General features: G+C 45.6%; 1 protein-coding gene across 1 annotated transcript in view; it reads left to right on the top strand.

Moving 5' to 3' along the window:
• Positions 1–13,975: 13,975 nt before the first annotated feature.
• The window catches only part of LOC126574347 (uncharacterized), a 49,465-nt gene continuing 39,989 nt past the window's right edge, over positions 13,976–23,451 (top strand). Inside the window, exons 1-2 of the mRNA XM_050234489.1 lie at positions 13,976–14,132; positions 18,403–18,726. Of these exons, the coding sequence (XP_050090446.1) occupies positions 13,976–14,132; positions 18,403–18,726 (481 nt within the window). The remainder of the gene's footprint in view (positions 14,133–18,402; positions 18,727–23,451) is intronic.

Here is a 23,451-nt window from a genome sequence, read left to right as displayed (position 1 = left end):
GCGCTGTAATAGTGCTTTGAATATTCAGTTATTCATAAATTCTCTTCATCCAAAAGTTGCTTCCCCGCTTCAGTACGGTACCAGTAAGAGACTAATTTATTCGTCAGAATCCACTGAGGCACGCTTTTGACGTGCGATTGCTGCATGACATTCTTTCACGGCCTTGTGGTGATTGTCCTGCATTTGATGCAATTCTGCGTAATGTGCTCCCAGCAGAACGATTTATCTGATTGCTTTTTTATGATTTGATAGACCTGCCGAGTTGTGTGGGCAGGGCAATTGTATTTCACGATCAGTGGATAGTTTTAAAACTCATGTCTGCCGCTTAACCAAAGGATATTAAAGTGTGAATTACTTGCGGCTGAGCTGTAGATGATAATAAAATGTAGTAGAATAAAATGTAATTGGAATTCAATTATGTGACTCATTCCATATAAGTAATACTCATTCCGATGAACTGCGCATTTTAAACAAAATCAAATACGAGTAATTGTAATTTTTTTGAATGAAGGCCAACGAATCGATATGATTGATTGATGTTCACCCTAACAAAAGCTGGCGCGAAAATTGCTCAACTCATGTTTTATACCGCTGCTTTGATGAAACCGGCGCAACATTCCACCAGGATACATACCAGCACCGTTTAGGTGTATACAAGTCATTCTTTTCATGCATTGTTTCAGTGCCGCTGTAAACGCACAATCATTACTACAAGCTGCACCGATCGGAAATATGCGCTGACAACACTTTTCAATCGCGCATATCAATGAGCGTACAACATTCAACGCTCTGTGCAGCAACATAAAAGTGGTTAGACTGAAATGCGATTGATTTCAATCAACTCTAGTGCCCACTCGGAGCGGTACTATGCCGTTGAATAGGGCGGGAGGGGGGTTTGTCGTCCTTCTTCTACCTCCTTCCTGTGGTTCCACTCGTCCAACCCGTTCTCCAGCCAGCGCCACATCGTGAGTGTGCGATGCTGGTTAATCGAAGTATTCAAATAAATTTCATAAAATTTATGAGTCGTGGCGTAAAAATGTAATCGAGCGGAGTGTCTGATGAACTCGAATGCCGAGAATGTGGCACAGCTCGGGTTTTGCCTGGATCCTTTTTTTTTTTGAAAAATAAAATAAAAGTAATAACCGGTCTGACTAACGCCCCTCGAAGTATGTGTTGCTATCGCTAGCGTATGTTGGAGTGGTTGGAAAAATGGGATCACAATCCATCACACCAACTAGGGTAGGCAATCGAATAAAATGCAGCGAAGCATTTAAGTTATTGCTCTTCAGGATAGCTCTTTTTGGATCCTTCTATTGATAAAGTTATTTATGTTTTTTTACCTAGTTCATGTAAAAGCTTTCATGCCATCGATTCCAGTTGCAGTGGATAATTTGTTTATTTACCTACTTTCTACATTTATTTTTCTATACTTGGAACGTTCGTTCAAAAACGAAATTCCATTCTAAAAAATTGAAGAATTGGCAAAACAACCCAAAATTCTCTGTGACTCAATCTCTGCACCGTGCTTTCCTGAAATTCATCAGCGATAATATCGATTTCGGATTCGATCGTTCTTTTTTTTTCACAGGCACTCACGAAACAGTTTCGCACAAGTGCGATGTTTTTTATTTGAGGGCAACGATTGCTCAAGATAGATTTCCAATCAACTAGTTAGTCGAAACCGTTCCTTCGAAGGTTTCCCGAGTGAATGCCTTTCCTGAGCAACAGCTGCAGTAACGATTGTATGTTAACTTGTCTATACTTGTCAGGAATGTTTAGGTTTGCGTGTACACGGTATGAATAATTATTTACAACTTTTAGCTTTTTCATGTACCATAGGTTTTTGAGTGACCTTGATTTTCTAACGGAAACCGGCAAATGTAAAAAAATCATTTCATGTAAAAAATGGTTAACATTAGTTTTTTATTAATAGCTCGTACTGTAGTTGAGTATTGATTGAAAAAAAAAAACTAAATGACAAAGAGCCAAACAATAGTGAACTTAATCTTATACTATCATAATTAATCTAATATTGAGTTATTTTCGTATGGCTGATATATTTTAGTAGCAATTATTATAGTGTGAGCATTGAATCATTGAAGATGCTATCGTTCTATGCAACCAATCAGTCAATCGCGCTAAGTGCTTAGTGAAAATATGAAATATGAAACATTGCCCCGCATTCCATATGATAGTTGATGCCAAAGCGTGTTAGATAGCTGAAAGTGGTTCCTCCGCAAAGATGGATGGATAGCGATATGCAAATGGCAAATTGTCACCGCACCCTGACGTACCGTGCATATATTGATCAAGATGACGCACGTCGCTGAATGCGCCATCGCGTGCCGAAGCGACCGACCGCGCTACTGTAGGCAAAAGATCTGATAAGACCTTCGTTTTACCTCTTTTCCGGAAGCCCAAGCTCCGTTCAAGCAGTTCAAACAACCGTGCCTTCCGTTTTGGTAGGGTGTGTTGAGAGTGCGGTGGCAATTTGTGTTGTTTTGTCGCACCGCCTGAAGGCACTACGGGTGAGTAATGAGTGAAGCACTTTGGGAACCACCGTTATCCATTGGTTGCCGTATGTTTTACGCTCCACGGCCGGTTTCGTTGCGTTTGCGCCATCTTTCGCGGGTCTGCCGTCGTATCTTTTGCATCGTAAAAAAACAAACCGATTTTCTTCTAAATAAGTTTAGTTTAGGCAAATTTCGGAAGCAGGCCCTACAAACAACAACACTCTCACACAGAAGCGAGTGCCACGCAACGCAAAAATAAACTCCAAAAGCGCTGAGAATGATGTCGTTACCGGGCGCAAGTGTGTGAAGCGGAATGAAATTACAAAATTGTGTTTGCAAAAATGTAATTTCCTATGCAGATGTTGCGCTCGGAAGGAAGGCACCGTAAGCACCAGCAAGGACGAGTAGCACCATCAGCGCGCTTTGTGAGGTGTTTGGGGGCTCCCTCCGAGAGAAGCTTTCATCAAAAGCATTCGACCGCAGCAGCAGCAACCGAGGGGTTGCGAGAATGAATATTAAAGTTTGTTGATCTAGCTGTAAACAAGGTTTTTGGGGAAGCTCCTTCACCTCGAAAGTTAGCACTGGGCAACACACGCTGAGTTTTATTTAATTCACCGATACCTTGGGCTTTGGATCCATATTTCATCCTCGGCTCTTCCGTTTGCCGCTGCCCCACGTTTCCACAAGCGGTGAGGTGAGTATTTGTGCGCAGAAAGGGGAACGCGAGGAGCCGCTGCAAAGGGCTGCAGAATAATAAAACCCTTTTTCTCCTCCGGCCAACAGAACCCGCCAAAACCGGCATCTAAGCAAAGGTTGTTATTCACACCCGGCACGAGGTGCCAGTAAGTCAACAGGTGGGATTTTGCACCTTTTCAAAGGCGCATTTCTTTTTGGTTGTTTTACGTTACGGGCGTTGATTAGCCTTAAGTGGATAAGATGGTTATGAAGCTGGGGATGCGAACGACACACATATTGACTTTAGCTCCGTAGCGTACCTTCAAGTTTCGCCCTCGACGTTACAAGAACTGAAGTGGGATTTCTGATTTCAGTCAATTGCCTATCCGTACTCGGGGTAATGGTGGACTTGATACAATCTTCGCTCTCTTAGGCCAAAGCTGCACTTAATTCGATCCACAAATCCTCAAACGTTCCTCCGGGGCATCAGTTATTGCTTTCAGAGTGGTGGAGAAGCGACCCAGGCACAGCGCACCAGCCAGCGACCATCTAAACGCTACAATGGTGACTGCAATCTGATCTCGAAATCTTTTTATTTCAGCCCAGTCCAATCGGCCGGCCCAGAGCACACGTTCACTTCTGCTCTAACGTTTCCCGGTGGAGTTCTTCTCGATTAAGCAAGAAAGTGACCGTCTTGCTTTGGTCTGGTACGGGTGTTGTGGGGTCTTATGGGCAAGTAGGAAAGCCCGGCAGGCAGGTGTGATACACACGCATACACACGGCTCGATGGCCAGTTGGTGTGCTAGCACAGAAACCCAGAGCCACTTCGTTTGCCCAGTGGAAATTTAAATATTGCATTTTGCATAAAACTCCTTCGAGCAGTGGCGTTGGTGTGCCTCGTGGCGTGTGTAGGTATGCGTGTGTGACCGACACCGCGCTGGGATTCCAGTGAACACACGAGAAAATATAATTAAAATGCTGATAGCGTTAAAATTTAAATTGAAGTCTAACCATACCATCACCACCACCACCACCACCACCATCCCTTCTGTGGCGCCGCGTCCGGTGTTCAGGAAAAGTTTTCCCGCACCACCCCACAGCATAACCATGTTGGCCGCCTTCTGGCGATGATGATGTGTGTGCTCGGTTGACCGGCAGCAGAAGTTGAAATTGACGTTTATCACGTACCGGCGGCGGCGGCGGCGGTGGTGGTGGCGAGCTGGTGGAAATTGGCGTGTTGCATTGCAGTGTCCTGGTGGTTGCAACGTAGTTGCTCCCAAGAGAAGTCAGCCCTAGTGTTTGATAAGGGATTGTGTAATCAAAAGTCTGGCTCGTATGGTGTTGATATAAAGTGGTGTTTGTTATATAAGTCGTATAAGGAAAGACAGCTTGGGAAGTAGATACTACTGTACCAATATTAACTATTGACGTGAAGAAAGTACATCTGTAAAGTACATCCAGTAAATTACTTATTAGTATGTGTACTGCAAGAAGTCCATCGAGAGAGTGTCTGCCACAATATCGTGTATCCTCCTGAGTAAGCACTCACCATCATCTTAAACGACAAAAGTTCTACCTGAAAGCCAGGTCTCGTCCGACTTAGCGACGATGTAAATTTACAGTGACAGGTAACCAGCAGCCCCCCCCGGTAGACCGCCCGGTACACATGGGACCAGTGAGTAGCCTTCGCTTCATTGCCAGTGATTTCCGGATTCCCTAAAAACTAACGACGATGCACGAACATGAGCATGAGGCATCGTACGAAGCGCGTCCCAGCTCCTTCTCTGCAACGTTGTAACGGTGCTTTACCACTTAGAGGACCGTGCATGTTTTACGACTTGCTTTTGGCATTTTTATTCCTCTATTTTTCCCATTGGCCCAGTGTTTCTCCGTCCGAAGCCGCACAACGAACGAGCAGCACTGACTGGTTGACTGACTGATGACATGGTACGATGCTAGAACCCCCAAAGAACGCACATGTGCCTCTTGTGTGGCTCATGTGCTCACAGACGATTTGAATTTTTGGAAAAGCATCAGCCAACCATGTCGCTGGTGAGCAGCGAGTTTTATGTTCCTGTACTCGGTACAGCCGTAAAACTATTTTCTAGTGTCCCCCCTCCCTGCTCGTCCCCTATCCAAAACACCGATTGGCTCGCTACGAAACACTGTCACAAGCTGCCGCACGACTCGAAGTGATCAGGAAGGAGCTAGAGATGGAAGTTGTTTCTCCTAGCAGGTTCGGGTGATTTTTTCTTTTTTTCCCATTTTGCTTCTCTCTCTGCTGGATCAGCTTTACGCGCGTAAGTACAATCGTAAGCGAAAGCGCTTACTCGCCGCCTCACGCCGGGGGTTTTCCGCGTATTCCGACACATGTTTTGCACAAACAAAATGGTGAATGGTCCTGGTTGTTCCTCCGACCGTGGTGGGCCCAAAAATTGATGCAAAACAGAGAGGGCACACAGCGCAAAATGCTGATGCAGCTATAGGACCCCTCGAATGGTTTGGCTCGTTTCAAAGTGGAATTGCACGCTTCGTTCGCATTCGATGCTGATGAGTTTCGAGCGAGGCCGGTTTGGATTGGAGATCTTTTTAAAGAAACCATTCCAGCGTATGGGATGGGATGTGGCCAGTGACGTTGCTTTCAAGCGTGTAGCAGCGGCCCCGGGAATAGAACTGTGACGAGTTGTTTTGCACACTCTAGCACAAATCTGATGCGGAGTGTTTGGTGTTTTCATCGCGCGCACGCGACTGAGTTTGGACACTTTGACGCCGATGCTCTATGAGAGAGGCACTATGCTGCGCTCTATCTGGGAGTAGAGTGTAGCTGCAATCATACGCGAATACGCGATCCATTTGAGATAAAACACTCGGAGCAATCAAGGAGCAGGGGCAGGAATTGTGCTTAAGGGGGTGAATGCTAGTGTCCCCAGCATGGGATGATGCCGATGATGGTTGGGAGTGTTGTTATACTGGAATGCTTTTAAGGACGGTACATTAGGGAATCCGTCACTCGTCGTAAATTAAGCACTTCAATCCGATCTCCGTGTAGCAAGAGATTGAGTCCTGAGTGGCTAGAGGTTCTGTGGAGCATTGGTAAGAAAGCAATAGATGCAACTTTATCTATTTAAAAAAAAAACTAACGCATATCTACACGTTTCAGAAGTGCAACACAATATAACGGAACTATCATGCCGGTTGATGAAGGAAGAAAAATATGTTGTTGAAGAATATTTCTTGCGAATATTTCCGAATTTATTGTCTTATAGGTTAATGATTTGCTATCTTTTGCTATAAAAATTGCCATGCGTTGGAGCATTGGAAAATTTTATTTAGTTTTTGAGTTTAATTTTTATTCGACAAGTACTTCTTTTCGCTAAAAGATATTTTAATGGATGCATTTTTTGTAGAATTGTACATGATGTAAGCCTAAGTATCTTCAAAACACATTTTATGGGCGCTAGCGCCATGTTTGAGAAATTTTAATTTCTCAGAAAATCCCCCTCATATCCTTATTAATGTATTGTCTTGAACATAAACGTTCTGCCATGTAGTCAATTATATTTATGCTTTTAGCACACCTTGCATCCCTTCCACGACGAAGCGTGTAAATCAAATGCAGAATAATGCAGCACTTTATTCGATATCGAACGCAAAGCGCACCATACATTCCAGCTGCGCACCTGCACCAGGTGCCGGTGCCTACTACCAGCGCCTAGCGTGTGTTTTTGTTTGACCCAGAAATTACAATTTATATGTAGCTCACCTTCCATTCTGTCTCCCTCCCATTCTAATGCCACTCATCTTTCGCGATATTCCGTGTGTACCGCTTTACCTGCTCCCGGCCCGGTTCCTGTTCGTTTACTAATCCCTTTTCATCCCCGAGACAACACAAAAAAATACATTTTCCTTCTTTCTAGACCCTGGCATGCACGGGACAACCGCACGCAAGAGCTCCACAGTTCATGGGTGGGAAATGGGGTGGAGCAATAAATACTGCTTTGCCAGAGGTCCTGGGCTCCGGATACATTTAGCATGATTGTCCCGTTCATCGTGGCCTCGCGTGAAAAATGGCACCGACCCCATTGGACCATGCTCCAAATCCCCTTTTTTCCTCGTCGGTTCGCTCGCTCCGCTGGCTGGCTGGCTGGCTCACTGGCTCGTCGACAAAAGAGCAAATCGAGCCACAGCCAGCACAGTGTTGCCTACATAACTCAGTCCCCGGACCGGGTGTATGTGTTTGTAGTATGTTTCGTGAAACGGAATAATGTTTTATTTCATTTCCGGCCCTCGTCCCATTCCGGTCCTCGATCGTCTTGATTTTTTGGCACACAACAACACTCGGACCAACACTCGAGCAATCGGTACCGACTTGTTCCGAGGGCTGTAGCGGTGCCTTGGCTTGGCACCCGTAGGACGGGCTTTATCATTGTGGGTATCATTTTATTTGCTCAACAGCTCGTTAAACTTTCATCGGCAAAAGGGGTGGCCACGAATTTGGATCGTGTCGAGGAAGAAGAGGAGTTCCACCTACAGGTTCCTTCGGTATTGCCGCGAACAGAACGGCGTGTTGATGGTGGTTGAAATTAAGAAGAAGCAGCAGCGAATGGTGCAGTATCTTTTGTGAAGCCAACGATGAAGACGGCGAATGATTATTATCTTTCACTTTTCGGTGCACCAGCGCATCTGCTAGCATTCGGTTGATGATGATTGAAGTTGGCCACGTAATAACCATTTATAGGGAGTAACTTTCCCAATTGCTCCTCGAGCAGATATGGTCGCTCTGGAAGCTAATTTGTAAAGTCCAACTGCCGGTTGGATAAGATCAGCGCCTCGAGGCTCTAAAGAACTCCTGCAAGAGTAGTCTACAACTGCATTTAGTAATCACTGTAAGGTACCACATCGGGTCCCATGTTCGTGCCGTCGTATAAATCTGGCAATCTTTAACAATCTTAAACCAAACTTACTCCACGATGCTCGGTGTCCATGTGTAGTCCATGGCATGGGAGGTAGGCTAACCCTTCACTGCCCACGGAGACACTGTTTGTATTTCTGCTTTGAAGATTGTGCCAAGAAGTTAGCCACCGGACTTTCCTCCACTGCCTCCGTTCCCGGGGGGGTATTCTATGTTTGCTTTGGCCACTGACTGCGAACTGGACTGGAGTGGACCGTGCCCTACGGCTACCTAGAGTGGGAGTGAGAGTGAAGAAGTCACACACAACTTCTGGCACGGAAGTTAAAATCTTAACACGAATGGACTTCGAACTTTCTGACCACGCCATGCCCCAAGAATATGCTCCCATGTGCAGTGCAGTGCCGGTAATGTAAACGCCGGTGGCGCTGGCTCCATCCATTTGTTAAGGAATTTTCGGAGCAAAAGGGAGAATGAGGACCCGTTTTCCGTAGCACTGGAACCTAGCAGGCCAACTGCTGGCCTTTGCATGAGTGGCGCAGTCGAGCGTTTGCATAAATCATGATAAGCACTTTAATGAAGATCTAGGAGCGAGTGGTGAATAAATAGAGAAAGCGATAAAGTGAGACGCTCTGCTGGTGAAGGCGTCTTACTCAGCCATTTCTCATTAGGAAACCGTTAGTTTTGGGGCGGAAGCAAACAGATTACTTAGCGATAGTTGTAGAGCAGCAGCAGCAGCAGTAGGCAGCTCCGTTCCGTTGGCAACATGAAATTAAATCTTCGCTTTACTGCTTTCTGTGGGCTGTGCGCGCGTAAAATCGTTATCAATCGCGCGGGGCTCCAACCATGCCCGACCAGCCGGGCAAAATACGAACGAACGAGCACATGACATACGACCGGCGATCAGGTTGGCGCAAAAGTGCAACTTTTCACTGTCATTTGGCGTTGTTTAATTTTTGATTGACGAAAATTTATGGAGCAGCAGCCCCCGGAGCATGCTTTGGTGTTTGGTTTCGGTGGAAGGCGTCACGGCATCATGTGCGATTTGGTGATGACGCGGGCATAAAGCGAGATGGTGGCTTGCTTCGATGACTGCTTGACGCAAAATCCGCTAACCTTCCCTTTTTTCTTCTTCCTCTCCAGGTCGAGCTGTCGTTGAGGAGCGTGCCGGCAATGCTCCCTGCCGGTTCCGATGTGTTGCCACAGCGTTGCGTGTCCTCGATCGTGTGTTTGTTTGCGGAGTGAAAAATGAGTATTCATCCATCCACCTTTTGCGCTGTGGATCGGGTTCGGCTGAACGGGTCGCGTTGTTGCGCCACGAAGTGATGCTTCACAGTACGTCACCAGCGCCAACCTCCACCACAATACTAATCCACTCTCCACTTTGGTCGGGGGCGGTAGTGGTGACCCTCGGTAGGCTTCATTCAAGGGTAATCTTTTGGGTGGGGCTGCTCACTGTTTGGCGCTGGTTCGGGGTTCGCTGGTGAAAAATGGCTACCGAGAGTGTAGTACTGGAGACAACTTCCAGAACTCCCCAGCTCAGCTCCTCCAGGAAGGTCCGGGGGGCTCATGTAAATGGCACAACAAACGAAGCAAAAAGATTTATTTTTTCAACGGTTTTTTTTTTGTTGGATTTTATAGCGGCACTTTGGTCACGAATGCCATGGGCGGCATGATGGTTTTCGTCAAACACCCGGAACGCTTCGTTACCATTTTGTCCATTTTTCGCTCTCTCTTTCTCTCTGTCTGCTACGCCACGATTGCGTTCTATCGTCCTAGTAGCTATGAGTGTGTGCGTGGATGTCCCTTTTTGTTGTCTTCGGCTGTACGGTCCGTTTGCTCAAGTGCCTTAAACCTATTTGATTAGGTTCCCCGGCGCGTTAAAGGTAGCAATTTTTCACTTCCCGGATCCCATTCTTCCTTCCTTCCTTTCTTTGTTCCTTTACCGGTATCCCGGTAATGGTGTGCGAAAGCGGAAGGAAAATGATTCAATTGCTTAGCCCAACAGTCCAATTTAATAGAAATGTGGCAAAGCAACATTAAACAGGAGCGCACGAGAAAGAGAGAGACGTGAACGAGGGAGGCATTTCGGTTTTGTCTTACTTTTGGGAGCGGAAAACCGACGAAAAACAATTGGAAAACGTGGCACCATGGCTAGTGGCTGGCAGATGATGTTGATTTTGATGCTGCTGCCAGTGGTGGTCGTCGCTTTTGGGTTGATCCGTTTATCCGATTAGCGAGCGCCGGGGCCGTCAGTCAGCTGGTCAGCAGTTCAGCAACAAGTTTTTCACTCCACTGCAGCCACTGTCTGTCGGTGGCTTCGTGTGTCAACCAATACAGACGACTCAAAATGGACGCGGAGATCGCGGGAAAAAAAACATCGCGAGATCACTTGCAACGGTGACGCGGACGAGAGAAAGTTTTCATTTCCCCACTCGCCGATCACTGGTGGTCTGTCGCTACGGATTGGCCACAAAATGATGTTTGTTTTCCATCATCTGTGCAGCTGCAGGTGGCGTGGCGGAAGAGAAAGGATAAAAATTTCGCGGATGAATTCCTAACTCCGTTCGTTCGTTCCGCTTGATCCCGCGGAGAGGACTAGACATTAAAAACAAAAAAAAAAGAAGAGATTTAGTCTCTTGCTCTCCCTCTATTTTCCACTCCGTCTCTCCGAGGGTGTCATCGGGGGGTGTTTTTTTTTTTGCTCAACCTCCCTAGCAGGGGACATGGTTTTAAGTATGACTGATTGATGTTGGTACACCACGGTTGCGTCGTTTGGTGGTTGAACCGCGTGCTCAACGCGCTCTCTTCACTCGCTGTCAGAACGTCGCGATCTACCAGAATGGAGGCAAGAGAGGGAGAGAGAGAGGATGAAAAAAATGGTTAGAAAAAAAGTTTCCAAAATTGCATCCCAAAAGCACCTGCGGAAGCGGATATTGCTCTGGTGGAAAGTCAACAGTGAGGCAGCGAGTGGTGGAAGGCGAGGGAGAAGCAGATGGTTAGATCGCTCGTTCGCCGTTGCCCAACAACAGCTACCCATCCATCCTGAATCCATTCATCCTTTGGTGCGTGAAGTGTTTTTTTTCTTGCCCGCGAACTCGACGAATTAGAGGAGGAGGGGAAAAAAATAATCCTGACATCCCAACCATCCAGCCACCCACCCAGCCACGTGCGCGAATGCAGTGTGTCATGTTGAGGGTTAAACTTTTCTCATTAAACGTGGTCCCCCGGTCAGGGTGGGCACCATTTTTTCACGTATTAGTGTGTGGTGCTATGGTTATGGGGGGGTTTTTTTTTCGTGCTTCAAACTTCGGACACTTGATGGACGTTTCATGGTTCGACAAAGATGTCCGGACCAATGTGTGCATCGAGCAGAAGTGATGGACACACGTTAACTGCGTCGAGTCGGGTTGATGGTGTTGCATTATTTATCAACTTTGCGAACCGGGGCACACTTGAGGGAATCCGGGATCAGTGAGGTCAGGTGTGAAACACATTGCGAAGCTTTTCAATAGTGTTTTTTTTTGCGATTCCCTGGCTGTTTCTATAGTTTACGGACTCTAGTCCAAGTGTCACTTCAACTAATCGAATACTCAGCGTTGAAATCCTCCCGAAAATCGAAAGCAAAACACTGAATATGTAGGAGGATAAATGATGATGGTCGCTCTCAATAGCGCTCGCTAAATAGTGCTGCATAGAGTGAAGCATCCATCATTTCAATAGTTCCAATCGACGCCAAAGTGATGCTTTGTGTAACAGTTTCTGCGCCCAAAAACAGGAGTGTCCGAGAACGAGTGAATTTCGGTAGCAATACGTGTGAAGCGAAGCAACTTTTGCCTTTCATGCCCTCCAACACGATCCAGCAAACAGTTACGTTCCGGTTTTGAGGAAGGCTACGAGGGTAAATGAAGAGAGAATGAAACACGCGAGGCAACATCCACCATTCAGGCTTTCATTCGATGATTGCCTCGTAAATGGGAGCGAAAAGAGAGCATTAACGAGGTATACATTATACATCAAGCATTACAAACTTTCCGCGAGCGAACCAGCGAACCCTCGAAAACCGGTGCGAAGTGGTGGTCGATGCTCCTTCGCCAACGGTTAGCGTTATGGTTTTCGCTACTTGGCTCTTCTGGTACCATGGTGCTATTGCGAGCGTGGATGGGAACGAAATGAAGCGAATGAATGGATTGTATGATAATTATGTTGTTTAATAATTTGCTACGATCGTACTCCGCTGCTTTGCATGGACCGACTTTACTTAGCTGGTTGAGGGCTGGTGGGTGCCTTTCGGTTTGGAATTGATGAATGAATAGTCGATATTTCGTAGTTAATCGAATTAAACAAAATATAAAAAATAAAACTGTAAAAACGTTTGTGAAAAACGATTAGCACAGGTTGCAGTGCATATCTGTTGTTTGATTAACATATTCGGAATGTCTTTTGTTGTCAGAGATTAACGTCAAATGAAAGAGTTTTTTCGTTGTTTTTTCTTCTTTTATTGTCATTTTCTAGAGAAAAATTACAGCAGATCATTAAATATCATTTGTCATTGTCATTAGGGAGCATAATAAGGAAAAAAGGGTAAGAAGACGCTGAATGATATGAAAAGATCGTCGCGATGACAGAAATTTATAATCACTATTTATGTAAAATACAAAAGGAAGTTGCGTAAAAATATTCTTAATGACACTTAGAAGCTATTTCATCCGCGAAATTTCACGTAAATAATTATTCCTACCGAAGCATTCAGGTGAGCAACAACCGCATAAATCATACAATTGCTCAGGTTCCGATTTTTAATAATCTCGCTCACAAGCATATTATGCTCACGTATACTGCGCTAAACGAAGAAATGCGATCGTCGAGAACTTCCCTTTCCACGATCATTTCAAAACGGCATTAGGAACAATGGTATTCGCACCAGCATTCCTTCAGCACCTTCAACGACCTGTGTAGCTCCGTGTAATTACAGAGGAAACCGACTTCCGGTCCCACGGTTCCGGGTTCGCTTTGGCGAAGCGAACCACGTAATCGCCATACCAGCATGGAATGGCTGCGGGAAGGCGACACATTTTAGAAGGAACGACCTGGTGCAACGGTAGGCAATAGGAAGCCAAGGCAAGGTTCTAGTTCTGCTAGCTCGTGCTAGCGTGTTGCGAATAGTTGACTGTTCAGTGTTTGGTGCTTTCGCCATCATTCAAATTAATGCTGCGCTCACTTTAAATTAATTTATCATTCTAACATTCCAGAATCGAAGTTTTGTATCGAAAAAGAGCAAAAGTTGTTGGGAATGTACCATGGTCACGAAATTTGGAGTAAGATAAAGCGAAGAGAGATGCTAATATCCAAAACATTTAAAGATGATAAGGACTTGTGCTAGAAATGAAACGAAATGCATTATGTTCTTATGTTTTTGCAATTATTAGATCTTAGATACTTGTGGCAGCATGACTTCGCACCAGGGATTGGAATGTGTATAAGAAGCATAAGCTTCTGCTCCCTGGACCCGCTTGAGACACAGCAGCAAGGGAATGACAATGGTGAACCGATTGCGATGCTGTCGCAAGATGAAACGATACACAACACGGAACACCAATGGTGACGTGAGACAATCTGGAGCTTAGCTTCACCGAATCCAAGCATTGCAACACTAGTTACCCAGTAGCTATCAATGCTTTGCGCAAGTAGAACGAAAAGAAAATAACTATACTCGTCTTCTCGCTCTTACGCCATAGCGAGCATCGTTTCACCGTGTGCCTTGGTTGTGTGGAGCATTCCCAGGAAGCGGAAGATTAAAAATGTCCTTTCTTACGTCGCACCGAGCGCACCTTGCACCACCTTGCACACCCATTGTTTGGTGCCACCATCCACAGCCATGGTTGAACTGCAGCGCTACCTGCACGCCGGCAAAACACAAAAGAAAGACGAAGAGAATCTTGACTGGACTTCACACGATGAGAGCGAGGGGCAGGCAGGAGTAAGGGCGCCCAGTGACAGTTTGCCCGTTCCAGGATACACACAAGTATCCTCAGGTAAGTTTGCTCAGCTGAGAACCAGCGGATGGAGAAGACTTAAGGAAGTAAATTTTCTGCCTCCCAGGTCCAAACGCTCAGCGCATTCCCCGGGGTTTAGTGTTCGTGGTGGACGAGATTTCGCCTTTCCGGTGGTCCCGGAGAGGGATCTAGAGTGTAGAGAAGAGGAGGGTTCGGCTGCCTGCTGTTAAATTTATGGAAAGATTATGGAAATTATTGTCGAGGTAGGAAAATGAAGTTTTTAATTCCATTAAGTTCGCCCTACCGGTTTCACACGTCGTCCTCCACGGGGTGGTGGTGGTGGTGGTGGGGAGGTGGTATCCGTCCGCCCAGTATCTTGGGTTGAGCCACTTGCTAATGGATCTGGTCTGGATCGGGGGATTCATGGAGTAATAACCGCTGTGTAAGCACAAAAAACCCACGGATTCTTGCCACTGACTCCGATAAGGAGTGAACGTGGAAGGAATATCCTTTTTTTTTTGCTGAGCCCACACACATGTATGGGTGTGCGAGGACGTTTAATGAAACAGTTCCTTCCACCCTTCTCCCGGGAATACAGCAATTAAAATAGTGGGACAAAAATGAATATCCTTCCAGGCGCCACAACTATTTGCTTTCGAGACAAACTTTCTAATTATCTTCGCTACACACGAGAGAGAGAGAGAGAGAGAGAGAGAGAGAGAGAGAGAGAGAGAGAGAGAGAGAGAGAGAGGGTGGTGAGGGGGAGTACAAACATTCTGTTTACATATCGCTGTCAATTACAGGCCTAATTCAATTATCCAAGCACCGCACCGAAATCGGCCCTTTTTTAGGTCGCCATTGCAAAGGCATTCAATTTCCCAGGATCACGAGCTGTTGAATGCAGCGTTCTGTGCTGGAGTTTGTGGATTGTGGATGTTTCTCGGGGGTCTGGTTTGTCATGTACGTGGCATTCGCGGTTCGACATGATAGCTTATATGAGGCCAACCGTTAAATTACTTGCCCGGCCGAAAAGACCTGCAATTGAGTAGTGCGATTGTACAAAGACCATCGTACTGTCTCGGTCTCACGGTACTGCCTTCCCCATTCGGATCGTTTATAATTCATTCCAAACCGTCAGCAATTTATGTTGCACCGCATAAGCGGTGGTTTTGCGGGGACGGTGGTTCGCGGTGGAAGCTCACATCCAATCTAATTTGATTGATGGATTACCATCAATTCCAATTATTGGTCATCCATGTCAAGGTTTGCTGCGAGGTTTCTTCTTCAGTTCCCATTTCCAATGCCGCCGATTGTTTCTCAAGCGATGCAAATGCGTTGAGTGATTCCACTCAGTGTGTTAGCACAGGTGATGAAACAGCCCACCTGATGCAAGTGTTGATTGTAGGCGCACTTATCGATCAATGACAGGGCAGCGGTGTGATGCTTAACGTTGTTAGGTTTCAATGACGAGGGCCGTTTTGGGGGCATGAGCTCAAAGGAGTTTAGCATTCTCCAAAAACTAAAGAACATTGTTTGTTGAAGCTCTACACAACGTCTTCAATATGTTGATGCAGATCAAAGAAATTGCGTAATCCACAGAGTGGAGTGTGGATGGAAGTGCTTGACAGAAACTATGCAAACAATGTGTTAGCTTTGTAAACAATTTATGCTGGAATGCTGCTTGTAACTTATTGAATGCGCTGCATAGTTTGGATGGATGCTAGATTCGTTTGAGAAGCAATTTTACTTTAATCGTGATGCTTAAGATTAGGAGTATTATTTTGTTTTATTGTAGTTATTTGCATATGCCAATCAAACAAAAGATACACATTTTAATGCAAAAAACAATATCCTAATCTTTACAACACAAATGATGGAAAATTAAAACGAGCATAGATTACTTTCATCGACAAACCGCTTCTCGGAATGCCGATAATTCTCATGTGGCCAGTACTTTCCTCATTCCAACGAAGCCCACAGTCAACTCCGGGCCGGGGGGGGGGGGGGGGGGGGACCAGGAAAGTAACCCAATCAATCACCGACACGGAAGTGAAATCTCATCGTTGAAAGCGTAATCAATGTGTGGTTAATGTTCAATAATGGAAGCAATTCAATAAATTCCGCTCCATAACCTCCTTTGGGTGGGAACATTTAGCGATGGCATGCTGTGACGGTGGCTGCAAGGCATTTCCTTTCGCTTTTCCCCTTTGTGTTTTCCTTTCCAGCAAGGACAGCACGTGGCAGCCCTCTGGAAGAGCCATTGCCGTAGTACCACGATGATGTTGGGCTTCGTTTTACTCAAGAAACTCCGCCTCTTCTTGGTAAAGGAAGGATCGAGGAGGGGGGGGGGGGGGAAGGATATCACAGCAAGCATCATGGTGCCTTGTTGACCTTCGGAAGTAACGCGTGTGTGTCGTGTCTTTGCTGTTGGTTGGCCATTTCTATGCCATAGGAGCGAAGGCCTAGAAGTACGGAGATGCCCACCTCTGTGGGCCTTGGGTCATCTTATGGAGGTTCTGCACGAACATCAAACATTTTGTGCCATCTGCACAGACGATCCAGATACACAGGCGTTCCAAGATTGCTCCTGCCCTTTATGCTTTTGTTGCCTTGTTGGCGATGTTATTGTTTGTGCATATGTGTGCCTTCCTTTATGTGTGTGCTTTTAACAAGACGCCGCGTTTAAATACCTTGCTGACAGGAGGATCCTTAGGGCTCACGGTTCACCTCACCTACCTCACGGTTGGATTGACTTCCGGTGAAAAGCCAATTGGTTGGCATAATTGCATGGCGTTGACCTATGCCTTTCGTTAAACTAACGTTAACTCAACCGGAACAGGTGACTTTTCTCGGTTCTCGGAGTCTCGAATGGGGCGGATGTGTAGTGGGATGAGGAGAGTGAAATGAATATTGCTTCCGGTCACAATCTCTCTCCCCACCCGTGAGCCGTTTGACTTCCTCAACGCATATTCCACTGACCTAGTGACTATAGTGAGCGAGCAGTTTCGCTAGATAAGCGAGGGAAAGCGCGTCTCACCAGCAGGAGATTCACCTTGAAACTCGATTCTCACCACCAGGGCATTGGATTCCGCTCTCTTTCTCGATGCAACATCTCGCCCTTGTCGCAGTGTCCTTGCAACATCCGGCACGCAAACTGACAGCATCGAGGAGTTCCGGTAGCCGATGGCCGACGTATCGCTTTCGCACTTCGGCTTCGGATTTTGCTGTCAGTTGCGCTCGGAACGTTCTCCTTGTAGGTTGGCGGTGAGCCCACCTGATTCCACCGGAAAAACCGTACTGCTTGTCTCGGCTGCTGGTTGCGTGAATAACGTGAAGGTGTCGTTATCGACGGAGATGACTATCGTGTGTCTGAGGAGTGGTGGGCATCAATTAAGGTGACAAAACAATGCATCGTTGGCTATACTTGAAAAATGTGCAACGAACCAAATGCGAAAGGAAAGTGTACAAATGGTCGTAGAAAACGTGTGTAAAACGAGGATTGTCTGTGATTTTTCATTGACTAAGTGGTACAAGTGAAGCTCTTTTCTTATTGTTTATTCGAATTGATTTTCATTTAGGTTGTTTTTATAAATAGTTCGTAGAAAAAAAGACTAGCATGAGGAAACCACAGGCAGTCTCGTGAGTGGTAGATAAATCCGGAAACAGGAATCGCAAACTGAGAGCATAGAGAAGGTGAGCAGAATTTTCACGGAGCGGAGAGCTACTTCCATTTCGAGAGAACTCTTTGCTGACACCAAACAGCTGCACCGATAAAGTAAAAGACGATTTTAGTAGCAAAACTCTACCAATCGATTGGAAAATGAATTAAATGGAAGCATCTGGTGCTGGAACACCGATTCTTAATCGTTTTCGTTGAATTTAAGTAAGAAAAAAAAACAGCTGAATTCCTTAGCAAAATGATTGCCAGCGGTTAAAATCGTGCAAAAAAATCGCGGCACGTGAGGTACGCGCATTAAAGCAAACCTTTTTTCCCAGAAAAGCATGACGCTTTCGCGTGTTCCGGTAGTATCGCTACAAACGGCTGGCACGTGCGTGCGTGCGAGCGTGCTTGCTTGCTCTTGCTCGACATTTTGCTGTTTGCTTTCTGGGGAAAGAACTCAAGAAACCGGTCGGCTCTGAAAGCGCTCTTGCCATGTCAACAGCCACCGCTTCTAATCCGTTTCCCCGTTTCCACGCCTCACTGTAGCCGGTGGTTGAAAGGGAGCGATTGTTTTATTTCGTTTCTTGCTTTCATTTTCGTCGTAGCATCTTTCCAGTGTTCAACGTGTGCGCGATGGATGTGGGTGAGCATTACGACAAACCGGGTTGAAATACCCGGTTGTATTGGTAACGGCTGAAGTCTCGCTTGCTCGCTCGCTCAAGGCCTGTTCATCAAAGGATCAGTTGGCCGTGACCTTCGCGCGGTCGGTGGACCACTTTTCCGGCAGCCGCCCACCGGGCGTTCGCGTCGATTCGGTGATAAGACTTAATGGTTTTCCGGCTAAAAGTAAAAGAAAGCCTCCGGGGCTATCTTTGGAGCACATCAAAAGGCGACATCCTTTGGTTGCTGGAGCGCGCGCGACAGTGAAATCGCACGGCACCAAATTGGATTCTATCATCTGCTGCCTGAAAGGTGAGTGCGAGGTTGTGCTTTTCGGGGGTTTTCCTATCCGGTAGCTAACGCTGGAGACGTTTGAAGCTAGACAGTGTATCGCTTTCTTCCGGATCGTTCGTTTTTGGTGAAAATTTGTTCGATAAAATATGGTGCTTCGGATTAGAATTTATTTTGCCAAGGGCTTTCCCTACAATCCTGATGTAATGCGTCATCATCATTCATGATCTCACCAGCGAAACCGTATTTCGATATTTACGGATCCTTTCCCTCGAATTTCTCTCAAAGGCAATAAAATCTAACGACAATTCCTGTCGGAAATCTGATTACCTTACCAGAAGATGGCTCCCTAGACTGTGGCCCAGGTTGGGCGATAAACATTATGATGCTTTTGTCGCGCGCATGTGTGTCTGTGTGCATCGCAAACCCTCATTTGATGGAAATTTACAGCACTCGGCCATTATCAATTCATGGGTTTTTTGGTTTTTGAAACCTGCTTGTTTCGAACCAGTGAGGCGTCTTATGGGCATCTTACGCGGCCACAGCATTCAAGGAAAGAGCGATAGAGCATGGTAGATATGATGTCCTGTGTTGCCCCGTATTACCTTTTTGGGGTTTACCAGTAATAGTGACCATCCAGTGGTGTCATCTTTGCTGGAGTTACATTAAGATTTATGCCTCACATTGTGTGGGGGTTTTATTACTGTAAGCACGATCTGCTTCCAAGGGTTATGAAGCATCCGGTCGTTTGGTTGCATCCTGCTTTTACTGTTCAACACATGCTGTAGACTGGGGGTCTTAAACACGTCCACGGTGTAGATGTATGTTAAGTTTAGTCATTAATTGTGAGTTATATTATATATTTGCAATGACAATAGTGTTAAAAAAAGAATGAAAAAACAGGATTTCAACACTTCAACATTCCCTCATAATGGAGTTTGAGATCCGTGGGTTATTTAGCGATTTAAATTTCAATTATAAACCCCTGAAAGTATCCAAATGTACCACTTACCTGGCGCCTCCATCATAGGGTTTTGGCAACAGAGCTACATAATTTCGTATTTCCCGCCCGGCGACCAGTTTTAGATTTTTTGTTCCATGCACTGTTACTTTCTTCTGTGCATGCTAATCTGTGCATCTTATGCGGCCACACATTCTGTGCATGTTCTTCTGTGTCCCTTATGCTAATATGGGGGTTTTGAACCCTGCTGTTTTTTTACTGAAAAAAACGCTCTAATTCAACCATGATTAATAAAATATCTAGAGAACATAACATTTACATTTTGTACTATTGATCTTAAGTGATTTAGTTTATCTGTGACTAAAATTTAATAGTATGGAATACATGCTCTTAAAAGAGGCCACTTGCGATTGACAGCTAGCACCAGCGTCTACCGAGTACGGTTACCGTGAATGCTCAGACCAGAATCGGTATTAAGTTTTCTATCGTGACATGCTGGAGGCAAATAAGGCAATTCCGCGACTATTTTGCGAGCATGACTGAGGGGACTTTTTCTTTCAGATCGCTTCACTTTTCTCCTTTACGGTTTAAAGATGAAGAGTGTTCGTTTAAAATCGTTCTGTATGTCAAGTGGCATTGTTCTTGTTGAACATCCCTGAAGGCAAACTGTAAAAATACACACCGTTGGTATGAAGCGCAAAAGGTACAAGAAGAAAAATGTGAAGAGCAGCGATGTGGGAGCTTCTATGTCTGTCAATTTAACCTGTGGAGCAGGTTTTGCTCCGTTCACTCTGTAATGTTCGTTCCGCTTCCAGCAGCACGTTCGTTTGCAGCAATCTTGGGCAGATTTTGTACCACTAGCTTCATCTGTTGGCAACACAAACGTTGACATTTTCTTTTTTTTTCCGGTACACCATCGCATGGTAGAAAGAAAACTCAACGTTTCAGTACGGTGTCTTGCGCAACGACGGTACAGCAGTTGAGCGGTTTAGTCTTTATTTTTCCATGTGAAGTTGCCACGGGCGATTTACTCATGTCGTGATGAAGCTAGTTAGCTGATACGGTTGAGATGGAAACTGTTGAAGGAATGAGAAGCTCCAGAAAAAGAAAAGAACGAAGTGATGCGAGGCGCACACTGTGACGTGGAGTAGGTTACAAAATTGCAATATTGAATTTGTCACTTGTACGCTTCATTGCCTCCGGAAGCAGTGAAACTGTTGCTGGCAGAAGAGTACGAGCGAAGAGCGAATTGGGGAAAGGAATTTTGTGCTTCAAGCTAATATCTGTTGTTAAGCAATGGTGTGATCTAGTTTCAGATTTTTGTTTAAATGAAATTTTATTATTCTCTTAAAGCAAGAGAGAATTAGTTAAAGATGTTTAGCATGCTTTTCGTATTAAAAAACGCTCAAAAATGTGTCAAAATGTCTGATAAAAGCTTGTGTTTGAGTTATTATTGCCAATGTTTCAGACATTTAGACAGAACACATGATCTGAAAGCATTTTGTACGCTGTTCTGCCATATTTTGAGTCTACAGTTTTATCCAGTAGTAAAAGCAGCGGCAGAAAAGGATACATGCGCCTGGCATGTGAATGACATGTCTGCCTTATAAAAGGATTTGTTCCCTTTCAGACCAGTCTTTCTGTCATCGCAATGCTCTTGAAACTACTTCTGACCATCGTACGTCATCCGTGAGTTTCTTCTATCTCCGTTTTACTCTGGTCACCTTTATTTATGGAAACATGCTCCACATTTTCTATGTTCTCTTATCCTTAGTGGCACAGCTGCATGTTTTCTGTGGCACTGTTCAGCCCACTTTTCACAGCCTGGACGTTTCTAGTTCTTTTTTTTTCCTTTTTTTTGACTCCTGTGTCGGTAGTAGCCATGGAACCATCGCCAGACGCGTCAGGTCGTTCTTTTATCGAGTTCAATCACCAGGCGACGACGTAGTGGGCTCTCTCTAGGTTCACCGTAGCTTCGTTAGCGTTGACTAGTCCTTTTTGTCCTCGCCAACGTCCGATGACACTCATCGCAAACTATCTTTGGATCATATAGAAAGTATTCAGACGGCGCGAGGTTAATAATAGTATTCAACCAAACTAGTGTCCCGGCATTGGGCGTCGGTAATAGTGGGTTTGTTGGATGAAGTTGGTTTGATAGCTACCGTTTGCCGACACCAACAATATAAAGCTAAAAGCCTTATCAAGTTTTTACAAAGTTTGCATCAACACCTGATTCAGCATACCAACCGAGGCACTGCCTGACAAACGCAATATTTTTCTGGGTGTTCACCTGATACGCAATCGAACAGCTTGTCATGTTACTGCCATGAATTATTCGCCTGTTACATCGCATGCATTTTTGATATGGTCAACCGGCACCAATATCTCCTGTCGAATGTCCATTCGATCAATATGTGTTCAACATTTGATAGCTTCCGAAGGTACATCTGAATATTTATTGCCGCTACCGTCTCGCCACGTTCTGTTTTGCGTTCGATCGCGTCGAACATTTTTTTTCCCCATTCTTTGTTTCGTGAGCTACAGGTTTTGTCGATTTTCCAAACCTTAATAGCTGTAAAATGTCCGACGGACCGGCGAGTTACTTTTCTTCGCGAAATTAATCAAAAACTCTTTATCGCTGGCCGCGTAATTGCCTGAAAAGGCCATTTCACGAGAATGGTTGAAAATGGCCGGTAAGCCCTTCAGCAAGTTTACTCTGCCGGTAATATTCAAATAATCGTTTGCCAGAATTCGATTTTGTCCGCGAGGGGAACTTTAAAATCGATCCTCCCTTCCCGTCCCGTCCCCCTTCAAAAACCAGCCCGCCGCTGATGGGATGCGATGGGCGGAAAATCAATTTCATGTTAATTTGCAACAAAATGAAACCGGCGGCGCGTGAAAAATTGCTCATCACTTTTACGGCTTTTCTCTCGCGCGCGCGCCGATCCACAACAATTTCAACCTGATTTGCACAGCCCCTCTTTCCCCGGGGGGCGGCTCACCGATTTGCCTATCAAGCATGGTTCGTTAGGCGAATGTTACCTTTGCTGCTGCCGCTGCTGGTTTTTAAAGCCATGTAGCCTCATTCTAGCTGCGCTGCAATTGGGGCACTTTCGGCACATTTCTAACTGAATTTTCTATTTCGATGCGGCTTATGATTGACGCGTGAGATTGGGTATTTTTTGAATCCCGGAGCCATGCCCCATCCGGAGAAGCCATGGTTCGTTGGCCTTGACGAAAACCCAATTGACACACGCACCGGATAGCACGCAGGAGCCACGCAAGACGCTAGAGGCCCTAAGCTCAGGCAAATTACAGGCAGACCATCAGTGGTGGTGGTGGTATTGGATGCGATTTTGAGATCACGTTTGATTGCTGGCAAGCGGTGGCCGCCTTTCGGTGCTCATGAATAATGTAAAGGGTGGCCAGAAATTATGTTTATCCATCAAATGGCTTATCAACTTTAGGGCGGCATAACCGCATCCGACCACACTAACGACGTTTGATTTGTTTGCCGCTAGCGTTAGCACAAGGGACAAGGACAACGTCTGCGGTGCGGCAGGCCGTCGGTAAAACTGTTTAATTATACAAAACAAAACAAAAGAAGATGATGGAGTGAATAACCAGGCATAAAATGACTTGATGACGGATGACAGACGACGACAACGACGACGGAACTTGGAACTACTCCGTGGAGTAGAAGAAGGAGTATAAATAATTTCTTTTCTCATGCAAAATTCATGCATAGCGCTCCGAAAGACTGCCAGCCGGCTAGCCAGTAAGTT

Source organism: Anopheles aquasalis, chromosome 3 (assembly GCF_943734665.1).
Source record: "Anopheles aquasalis chromosome 3, idAnoAquaMG_Q_19, whole genome shotgun sequence".
Lineage (NCBI taxonomy): Eukaryota > Metazoa > Arthropoda > Insecta > Diptera > Culicidae > Anopheles > Anopheles aquasalis.
Note: the sequence above shows the minus strand (reverse complement) of the source record. Positions and strands in the feature narration are given on the sequence as shown.